Genomic DNA, 11,244 nt, shown 5'->3' on the forward strand with positions numbered 1-11,244 from the left:
TTATCTTTCCTGGTTAATTTTTAGAAGCATAGGTGGTGAAGAAAAAAGGGTTATAGGGGGAGCCTAAAGCACCCCCAATTGGATGGGGGAGAGAGACTTAAGTGATTTGAGTTTGCCATGAGGAGTAATCCCCTCCATGTGAAAAATAAGCAGGTGAGACCTCTTACTTTGAAAAATGTATTAGACCCTTATATCTACTTGTAGGATTAAGGGGCCTGCTCTATATGGCCAAAACCCTAACATCTGGGATGGGCCAACTCAAAAGTATGATGTGTGTTTTGCATGTAGCAGGTCCTAGTGCAAGTCACTCTAAATAATTTTCTTCTGATGGCTGGAATCCATACCAATGTGCCTCCTAGTGAGGGATCATTTAGTTTGGTCTGTCTTACTATTCATGGCATTGATTGGATTAAAAAAGCTAATTCTATTAACCTGTGATACTAAACCTATGTAAGCCACTGGCACAATTACCCCTGAGTGACCTGTCCTGTCATTCAAGGTGGTTTTAAAACATGGTTAATAAATAGGACATTAAAACTGCTTTTCAATTTAAATAATCAGAATCCTTTAAAAGCATAACCAGGCTTAAAATTAATGACTTCTTAATGCAAAGATGTCACCACCTATAAATTTATAGCCTCTTCAAACTGATTAATGACTATCACTGAGTTACAGCCTGCTTTTCCATGTGAAAACTGAATATAGGGATATACTGTACCTGCTTTCTGAGTTTTTTTTTATTTTTCAAAAGAAAACATACAGACTGAGTTAAGCACTACAAGTGGCAATAACTCATGCACTGATGCATTAGATCTGGGGACTAGCAAGCACTCATAGATGTTTCTGTTCTATCTTTTTCATCTATCTGAGCTCTACAATTTGTTCAGTTCCTAAATTAAGAAACTGCATGAATTTTCCATCTCATGAAGAAGCACTTTCTCCCCCCCTTTTTTTTGCTAATGGAAAATTTTAAACAGAATGATCCTACACATACTTACTTGGAATCAATTCCACTTTTTTTCAATGGGGCTTCAGCAAGCGATATTTCTTAATACAGTACTTCTCAAACCAAGGGTCTCTTGTGATTTGTGAGGGTACTGGGCAGAGGAGACCATGGGTCTTTTGTAAGGGTAAACCCCTCTCATGCCTATCTGGATAATACAAAATAACAGGTGTGGCACCAAAATTGTGGAACCCCTTCCCCTGGGATATTTCTCTCTATATATCATGGTCTCCCAACAGAGGATTAAGACTTTTGTTTAATCTGGCACTCCTTCAATGATCCTTCATAGAAAGTATGCTATTTTAATTGCCTTGGTGGCCCGGATTAGGCAGAAAGTAAGGGTATAAACGGTATAGCCTATTCCTGAGCCTTTTTGGCAGCCAGGGATGGCGTGGCCAAGGTGACGCGGCCACGCCTACAAAGTGGACACTGCCATGCTCCCTTTTGCCACCAATCCTGTGTCAAAGCTGCCACTGGGCAAAGTTGATATGCCTGTAGTCCTCCTTGCTGTACTCTGTAGGATGAAGCTGAGTGCTGCCATAACCCCCCTCGGCGGACAGCAAAGTCCAGCAGTGCAACGCGTGTGCTTCTCCATCCTGGCTGCACTGCATCCGAATCCGTACAGGATAAGGGCGGGCCTCTCTGTGCACCTCCTCACTGGCCACACCCACACCACACCTGGATCAGCACAAAGTGAAGCCAGCCACAACCCAAGCTTCTCCTGGCTGCCAGGCCTTCCGGGACAGCAGCAGCCGTTGCCATGTCACCCAGTAAAATAAACAAGACAACCCATACCTGGAGTCACCGCATCATTCCTGTATCTTCAAGCGCTCACCCAGAACTGATCATGCCGGTGAGGCAAATTTCAGGGGATGTTCTAAAACAAAAGGACTGGATTGCTCATTGGGAACCATGGGAGAGCCTTGAAGGACCATTGGGTATAATGGGAGCTAGGGATGTCAAGTGACTTGCACGGGCTCCAATGAAAGGCAGCGCGCGCACACAAAGCGTGAGGTCTTTCGCCCTCTCCAGTGGTCCAGTTCGTGATCCCAGCGACCGGCCCCGCATCCTTAGCGTTCATAGTACTAAACGGGAAGATTCCGGGTCTTACAGCGCCCCCATGCGGCGCTTCTCACCGCCAACGCGAAACCCCCGACTCACCCAGGCGTCGCCGTAGCCGGAGTCCGCCCAGCGCCAAGTGGAAAAGCGGAAGGGGACGCCCCGGTCTTGTCCTACGGAACGTCGTCGCCTAGCAACGGCCGGAGGAGGGTGGGTGGGTGGAGGCGAGGCCACGTCCTCAGCCGCTGTCGCTTGTCAGCAAACATGGCTGCCGCCGGGCGAAGGGGAAGGGGGGCCGCGGCGGGACCGGCGTCGCCGTTATCGATCAGGCGGGCGTCCCTCTTTCTTTTTTTCGTGCTGTTGGACGTGGCCCGACCGTCTTGGGGCCGGGGTGGGAACGGTGAGGACGGAGAGGGGCTGGCTGGTGAAGGGGAGGGGGGCGAGAGCAGGGCGGGGCTCCGGGGCCCCGTAGAGTCGCCTTGGCGGGCTTGAAGGGTTTGCTTTGCTTGCCAGAGGAGCGGCTGGGTTTGGCGGGCGCTCCTCGTGATGTCTTTCACTCTCCCCCGCGCTCTGTGCTGCCAGGCGGCTGGCAGCTTTCCTCCTCCCTTGTCCAGGTGCCCTCTCGAGAATCCCTTGTATAGTTTGTGCGTGTGAGTGTGTGCAGTGCCGCCAAGTGGTTTCCGACTCATGGCGACCCTTTGAATGAAAGTCCTCCAAAACGTCCTGTCTTTGACAGCCTCGCTCAGATCTTGCAAACTGAAGGCTGTGGCTTCCTTTATGGAGTCCATCCATCTCTTCTTGGGTCTTCCTCTTTTCCTGCTGCCCTCAACTTTTCCTAGCCTGACTGTCTTTTCCAGTGACTCTTGTCGTCTCATGACATGTACAGTTTAGGAAGTACTTTTCACGCAGCTCCTGGGCCTAACTCCCCTCCTCTCCCGACCTTAAGACACATACCGCTATTTCTCAAAATTCAGGAGTTTCACCCCCCCCCCCGCATACACACACAGTATGTGGAACTCGTATGCTCCTTGATTCAAATGTGCTCACGTTTCCGTCAAAGCGAGTCAAACAGGAAAAAAAAAATACTCAAGCTGAGTCCTGTATGACTTTTGAAAGAGTTTATGATCCTCTTTACAACCCTACATGTATAATTAGTTCTTCATAATGTTGCACCTGCATATTGAACAACTGTCTTCCTGAGCTGTAGCATGTTGTTTCTGTCCATTTAGAGCAGAGAGGCAGAAATGTTCTTCAACTTGAAAGTTTTTGTGGACCTTCATAGCACAGCGGTCATGAGGAAGCAAAGACTTCCCTTTGCTATACACTTGTTGCTTGATGGCGTAGTTTGTAAAAGAAAAAAATATTATAGTTTCTGTATTTGCACTGAACATGTTTCAGCAACTTAAAAGTATCAGAATAATTTCAGTAAACACAACTAGCTCAGCAATTTTATTTGAGCAATATAGTATGTAACAGAAGGGTTTGACCTATGTGGTGCATGTCTGGATAACCACTCGTTTAGACCACAGTGGTATATTTTGTGTGGGTATGTCTTTGAATGTGGTTTAGAAGGTACAATTCAGAATGTGGCCGGTCCTGGTCCCAGAGTCTGTGTTAGGATGTACATCATTGTGGGTGAAAAGTTGTAGGAGGCTGTCCATGGGCAAGAAAGATTTGCCCCCCAATGCCTGTGTGAGAGCGGTATCATAGTTCAGCATAGATTGCAAGTCATTAAAGATCCATTGAACTGGTTTGAGCCGAGAGCTGTATGTGACCACCACCGGTGATCTGTTGGTGATCTGTTTCTTTACTGCATCAGGTGGGTATTGTAATTCCAGAGATGCCTGTTTAGATCTCACAGGTGAGAATCTCTGTCATAGGGGTCGGAACAGATGTAGCTGTAGCGTAGAGCTTGGCTGTAGACAGTTGACTGTTTGTGTTTAGGGTGGTGACTCCATCTACATTCCTCCAGTCATCATCATATTTTCTGTTTCCTTTGTTTACGTATTATGAATATAGACATGTTTATTTTTTGGCTTCATTAGTCCTCCAATTTATGTTGCCAAACTTGTCATTGAGCCTATGAGTCTCCTTTCTTAGTTCACCCTTTCTTAGTTCACCCTTAGTTCTTCTTCCCACTACCTGGCCTCACAACTTGTTTACAAAAGAGTTGTGGCCCATTTTTCCCCAGTCTCAGCCTACAGTATGAAAACCACTGCCCAAATCAGTAGTTAAAATAACTACTCGGTGTACTTATTAAAGGGTGTTTTTCAGGTTGAAGTCTAGATTTCTGATAGAAACTTATTTTGGGATCTGGGAAATTATATTACATTTTGGTAAATCAAACTAGATGTATCTTGGATTTTGTTTTAAATTCTAAAGTCTGTTTAATCTAGGGTTGCCTGAGGAGGGCATGGTTTGAGGAGGGAAGTTCAACGACATAGAGTCCAATTGCCAAAGCGGCTATTTTTTCCAAGTGAACTGATCTCTGTCAGTTGGAGATCAGTTGTAATAGCGGGATATCTCCAGCTACTACCTGAAGGTTGGCAACCCTATTTTAATCTGCTGCATAAACAAGGAATAGTCTTTTAGGCTGTTACTTTCTTCTTTGTGGCCACAACTCTTATAAATGGCATGACTGATTCCAAGCTCATTTAAAAAAATTTTTATATTCCACGAGTAATTGGAATCAAATGAATGGTTCTCGGTGTACCACACCCAGGTATTTTGAGTATCTGCCTTCATCATTTTTTAGTGTGAGATTTTTCTTCCTATCAGTACTGTGTAGAGCTGATATCAGTTGTGGTTAAATTAGCTCATTTTTACATCATATTTTGGTACATCAAATATTGTCCACTTTTACACTGATTTCATTTTGAATTGTATATTGAAAAGAGTCTCTTAAATTTGATGCTGAAGTTTTATTTTGTTACTGTCATCACAAATTGATCAGCTGGGCCAAAGTTGTGAAAAAGAAGATCCTATAATTTCTGCTCATACTGTATTGCGTTCTTCTGGCTTTTTTTTGGCTCTGATTTTATAATTCATCTAAGCAGTCCTTCTAATCATGATGCCCTATTTCCCTTATATTATCCTTATGTACTATTGCTAAATTGGATTGCCACATTGCTGCCTGGAGTGGAGAACCTCTCATAAGAGTAAAAGCCAGCACCAGCCTTTTAAGTGGTAGTTGGGGATAAAGCTGAAACAAAAATTCTAGCTTCCAACATCAATTGTTTTTAAGAATGTATGCAATCTCTTGAGAGTTCTGTTCATGTAATGATTGCTTCTATTTCCCTCAAAGTCTGTATGTTACTGCTTCCTAGATAGATTTGGATGCAATGTATCACAAGGGGAGGTCAGCAAGAAGAATAGATTTTTTCCTCCTACTCACTCTGAAAACAACCTCAGTGACTTCTTGTTGAGACAAACTGAAATATGTATATTAACTCCCAAGCTCACTGTTATTGGGACTCAAGAACTCCATATTTGATTCTCTTTGCATGTGCACAGCTGACTTACAGAAGCCTGTATTGAAGGCTATGTAATAGTTCTATATTGGAAGACCATGGTAACCAGGTTTATTTTTCATGTGTCCTGCTGGCCATGTGATAGATACATAAAATACTTAAAATGCATTGCCATGTTAAATGGAAGCATGTAAATGGTGATATAGCTTTCATTACAGGATATATATTATTCTGGATAAATTATTATTAATGCATACATATAATTATTAAATTATTAAATTATTTATAATTATTAAAATAAATATAATTATCCTGGATAAATTATTTATCCTGTAATATTACAGGACAAATCTTATAATTTATCTCGATGCCAGGTGCAAAAATCAGACTTGACCACTCAAATATATTGCCTGGTACAGCAATTGTTTCTCATCTCACAAAGTTTGTGCTGCTGCTTGCAACATCTTTTATTATCGCTGCCTTTATTGCCACTTAAAAAATCTTTAAACTTCAGAAATGTAGAATATCTGAATATTGTGCTTGATGCAGTTCATCATTTTCAAAATCTGCTTTTTAAAACAAACATTCTTATTTATTATTATAGCATACTTTCAGTGTGCTTGGTGCTTTACATGCTACGCAAGACTGGTCCCAGTTTTTAGTCTGATAGTTTATCCATAAAATTTCTGTACTGTTTAATTCTGACAAGTTGGTGCTATTCTTTTAGAATATTTAATGTTCAGATTCATAGACTGAATATTAACATGTCCCTACTGGTCACTAAAATTCTGCTAATTTCAAAATCAGTATACCTAATAGTCAACATGACGATCTGAGTGCACTTAAAAACACGGATTGGGGCCATGTACAGACTAAGGATATTTTCCAGCAAACTCCTGGGGAATCCCCAGATTAGCAGAAAAATGTGAAAATGAAAGAAGGGTTAAATCCCCCCAAATGGAGGAACATTGTTTGTGCTTTCCAGACAGCATTCATTTACTGTAAGATGGCAGAGAAGGAGCAGCCAGCCAAGCCTGTACCCAGATACAGCTGAGGTGCTAGCTCAGGCACTGTCATCTCTCTGGTCAAGATGGGTGGGGAGAGGGAAAACCAGAGCTGCCATTGCCTTCCAGATAACTCTGCTGCAGGCAGGAGGGGAAGGACCAAGGAGGCAGGTGGGGTAATGAGAGCTGGCGCTTCTCCCTGACTGAAAGTGAGCGGGCCGAGGAGGAGGAGTACCATGACAGAAGCACCACTGCTGGAGCCAGGTGGGCAAGTCAAGGAGAGGGTGTAGATTCCACCATGTTTCCCTTCCACTGTGTCCTGAATGGAGGATGTAGCCAGGCAGGCGGGCTGGCATGTAGACTGCTCCATCTGCCAAGCGAGTGGAGGGGGGAGCTGATTGACAGGGAAGTAAGAGAGACAGAGGAAAACCGCAATGGGGGGAGAGAAAAAGAGAGAGAGAGGCACTAAGAAGAGGGAGGGAGGAAAAGAGAGTGAGAAAAAGGTTGGGGGAAGAGCCAAAGTGGGGGGAATGGGATGACCCCCTGTTCCTCTTTGAGTTCTCATGGGTCCCCACTTGTAATGAATAATAGCCAAAATGTCTAAAATTTCAAGAAATAATAGTTTTCGTTGTCCCCAGAATGACTTTGAGCTGTCAGTATTATCTGTTGAATCCTTTTTAAATAACCATTTTGGTGGGTCATGTTTTCAAGGTAGTGATACTGCGTTTGGTCTGCTACTGATTTTGCCATTGGTATTAAACACCCCCCTGAGCACTCTGGCGACAGGCAGTGTACATTGTTTTAAAATAAGCAAATATTATTGCTCTCTGTATAAAATCAGTATCATGAGAATGAATGTTTGTTTCAAACTTTAGATGAGTGTGGTTTTAATTGTCTTCTAGATACCGCCCATGAGACAGAGTCATCTCAGAAAGACACTGATTTGCCACTCAACACCAGTTCACCACCCACAATTTCAGCAGTCAGTCAGATCAGTACAAAGAATTCAGCAAAAGGGGAAATGCGCTCATCAACTTTGGAAGTTGATCCTTCTGTTGTACCTGACCTGACAGTAGAAGATAAATCAGCCACATCTCCAACAACAGTTTCTGTGTCTCTTGGGTCTAATTCTGATATTGGTGATGACACAGATGACAATGATGATGATGAGGACGATGACATTGGAGATGGTTTAATGACAAATTCACTATCAACAGCAAAAGAAACTGTGGATCCTGGTGATTCTCAAGAAGATGACAATCAAATTGAAGAGACATTAGATTTCCAAGATGAAGAAGAGCAGTGGGCAAGCACACACAGCTATGGAAATAAGCCATTTGCTGATGAGATGAAGGACTCTGTTTCAGGATTAGAAGAAGATAGCCATTTCTTTTTTCATCTGGTGGTCGTTGCCTTTTTGGTAGCTGTGGTTTACATCACGTATCATAATAAAAGGAAGGTAAGTTGAGTTTTCATTGAAACACTTGAGAGCTACATGTGCTTAATACATTTCCCCCTTTCATTGCACATTGGTGCTTGAATTGTGTCTTGTATCAGACCATATGCAAAGTTATGAATTTGTACAGCGTAAGAAATGTGTTTTTAAAATTAATAATTAACAGAAGACTAAGAGAGCTGAATTATGAAATGTACGATTGCAGAGATTAGAAGATCTCTGATTAATATGAGCATCAGGCTCATATTAAGAGTGTCACACACTCTTCAAACAGCCTCCTGCTTATGGTGCCCTCCCTTAGGACTGTCCACACAGCTTTAGCAAGATCACAGGCCTAGTCCTTTGGAGTGGCCTGTTAGAGTGGGTAAGGAGGGTATCTTACCTTGCTACATTTTGCAGATCAGGAAGTGAATTTACTTGTCCTGTGTATTGTAACTCTTGGGCGTATTGTCTGAATGCTTTTAAATTGGTAAATTGTGTATTTTACTGTTTTAATTTTGGTTGCTATATTGTGCACTGCTTTGAATTCAGGAATATAAAGTGGGACAGAAATGTTTTAAATAAATAAATAATACAAACAATTGAGTTAGTATCTGGAATGTGTGAATCTGCCCTCCAAAACCCAGCCCCTTATATCATTAATTAGGTTGGATCCACCTCCCCCAGTTGCAAGTAAAAGAGTATTTCTGCTTATCTAAGAGGAGGATTAATTTCTGTCAATTCCCCCTGCAATCTCCTACACCAATAGGGTTGCCAGGTTCCCCCTCTTGATCGATGGGAGGTTTTAGGGGGCGGGGCTGGGGAGGCCGTGTGTGTGCACGGCTGCACACATGTGATAATGGCACTTCCGGGTTCACTTCCGGAAGCGCCACATCGCTGCGGACAATTTATCACAACCTCCCAAATTGTGGAAGTTTGAGTGCTAAAGCAGCCATGGTGATGCGCTTCTGGGGGGAAACCCAGAAGTGATGACATCATGGCTGCGCGTGCACATATCGCCGGTCTGGAGCAGCTGGGTGGATTGGCAGGCAATTGCCCGCTGAAACCACCCACCTGGCAACCCTATACACCAGGGGTGTCAAGCTCAATGGTTACAAGGGCTGAATATGACATAAATGTCACTTGGTCGGGCTGGGCCATGCCTCGCCAGCCCAAATCGAGAGTGGGGTGGTGGTGGCTGGCTCACAGGACAGATAAGAGCTTTCAAGGGGCCAGATCCGGCCTGCGGGCCTTATGTTTGACACCTCTGTCCTACACCATTCCCAAGGGTCACTGATCGTTAGGAGAACCTTTGGTGTGTGTGTGTGTGGGCGGGGGAGGTGCAGCAGGCAGTTTGTAGGAAATATCTGTTTCATGAATGGAGCTCTGCTTGTGGCTCTTTAGATCTAACTCATTGTTAATCAGCAATTGGGGCATGTGTGCAAAGGGAAAGAAGATTTGACAATGTAAATAAGCTGAAAAGAATGAAGTAAGACTGGACAAACAACTTAAGGGAGTAGTTGTGCAAGAACACTATGATATAGGGTGCAGTTAGACAAAAATGTCTTCGCTTTTTTCATTTTAGCTAAATGTTCTGAGAAATGTAAACATCGTTGTTCCATCTCTTCTTTGCGCATGTGTTTTATTTTCTGTTAAGTTACTATTTTTCTTTTCTCCCGGTCTATTTGGGGCAAGTTGTAAAATATGTGTCTTGCACATCATTCTGAAAACAGATCCCATGTCCAAATCCAGTACTCCATCCCATGGATCAGGTTTTGGCCTGTTTGGAACAACGGGCCACAGTTGTTTGAATCAGCACATGTAAAGGAGACTTCTCTGCAAGACTGTTAACTTGAGATCATGATGGCATAGCACAAGCACGGCCAATTCCGGGTTCGGAAATACCTGGAGATTTGAGGGTGGAGCCTGGGAGAATGGGGTATAGGGAGGAGCTGGATTGCAGTAGGGTATAATGCCAGACACTCCACCTTCCAAAGCAGCCATTTTCTCCAGGAGTAAGGGAATAAATGTTTTAAGTAAATAAATAATAAGTGATCTATGTAGTCTGGAGATCAGTTTTTAATTCTGAGAGATCTCTAGCCACCACCTTGAGGATGGCAGCCATACAGAGCACAACTTTAAAATGGTCTATACTTGATTTGTTTATTATTTAAAGTGTTCATGTCGGAAAACTGGAAATTGTCCAGTAGCTACAGCTCTGTTATATGAACTAATAGTTTCATAGCACCAACATTTTAAAAACTTCAAAAGCTTGATCAGCAAACAACTTGAGTTGGTTTTCCTCTGCAGTGCCCTATCTACTCCTTTAGGAGTGAAATGAATGCACAACATTTTGCTTGTTGGAGCAGCAGGGTCTTGCCATGTTGCGGGTAGGGATAAGGCTTTTAAAAAGAGTAATCTCAACTGGCTATGTTATGGCTTTGTTAGATTTTCTCATTGCATTTACCTTCAGGGAGGTCAATCAGTCTTAAGGTAAAGTCTATATTTGTGTAGTAGAGGCAAGGAGGAAAATGTGGCAATGTTTCAGCTTCGTTAGATTCTCTCATTGCATTTACCTTCAGAGAGGCCAGTCAGTCATAAGTTAAATTCTATATATGAACAGTAGAAGCAAATAGGGAAATGTGGCAAAGATTGTATGATAGTTGGGGTGGGGGGAGCCTGACAGAACAGGAAATTTATGTGGAAGATTGTAACTACTTTTAACGTCATTGGTATTGCTTTATACTGAGCTATATCTTTTCTTTTTTTCCTTTTTAGATCATCCTGTTGGTTCAGGGAAGAAGGTGGCGAGATGGACTTTGCTCTAGAACAGTTGGATATCATCGTTTAGATCAAAATGTTAATGAGGCAATGCCTTCATTAAAAATTACCAATGATTACGTTTTTTAAAAGTGGTGTGAACTGAATTTGCCAAACTAATTTTTTGCTTGTGCAGGTGTTGCCACATGCAACGAGGTGTGTGCACTCTTTTGCCTTTCAGTTTTTAACCTTATATGAGGACATGTAAGGTCAGTATTTACTTTTGGTGACAGACAAACTTCAGAATCAGTGTACAATAATGCCATTTTTTATTCACTTTTCCCTCTATTGTATTTCCTTCTGCCTGGAGCAGTTAATTGTCCTTGTTCAGCATATAGCCATATAATAGTCCAGACTCACTAGTGAATCCAGAACCAGTGAGTTAGCACTAAAAGGAACTTTATGGTGGTTGCCTGTTTGAATCATGTGCTTATTTCCCCCCTCCCCTTAATA

The 11,244-nt window shown here is 42.8% G+C and overlaps 1 protein-coding gene across 1 annotated transcript; it reads left to right on the plus strand.

Annotated features, from left to right (window-relative positions):
* The first annotated feature begins 2,290 nt into the window (after nucleotides 1-2,290).
* On the plus strand, nucleotides 2,291-10,917 carry C1H5orf15 (chromosome 1 C5orf15 homolog). The gene is made up of 3 exons (XM_056853826.1): nucleotides 2,291-2,462; nucleotides 7,439-7,995; nucleotides 10,750-10,917. Exons 1-3 carry the CDS (start codon nucleotides 2,327-2,329, stop codon nucleotides 10,879-10,881), a joined length of 825 nt encoding a protein of 274 aa, XP_056709804.1. The 5' UTR covers nucleotides 2,291-2,326; the 3' UTR covers nucleotides 10,882-10,917.
* Nucleotides 10,918-11,244: the final 327 nt, after the last annotated feature.

This window comes from Euleptes europaea, chromosome 1, assembly GCF_029931775.1.
Source record: "Euleptes europaea isolate rEulEur1 chromosome 1, rEulEur1.hap1, whole genome shotgun sequence".
Lineage (NCBI taxonomy): Eukaryota > Metazoa > Chordata > Lepidosauria > Squamata > Sphaerodactylidae > Euleptes > Euleptes europaea.

Coding starts and splice junctions, on each gene's coding strand:
- C1H5orf15 (XM_056853826.1), top strand. CDS start 2,327: ATGGCTGCCGCCGGGCGAAGGGGAAGGGGGGCCGCGGCGGGACCGGCG. Junction 2,463..7,438: donor TTGGGGCCGGGGTGGGAACG/GTGAGGACGGAG, acceptor ATTGTCTTCTAG/ATACCGCCCATGAGACAGAG. Junction 7,996..10,749: donor CGTATCATAATAAAAGGAAG/GTAAGTTGAGTT, acceptor TTTCCTTTTTAG/ATCATCCTGTTGGTTCAGGG.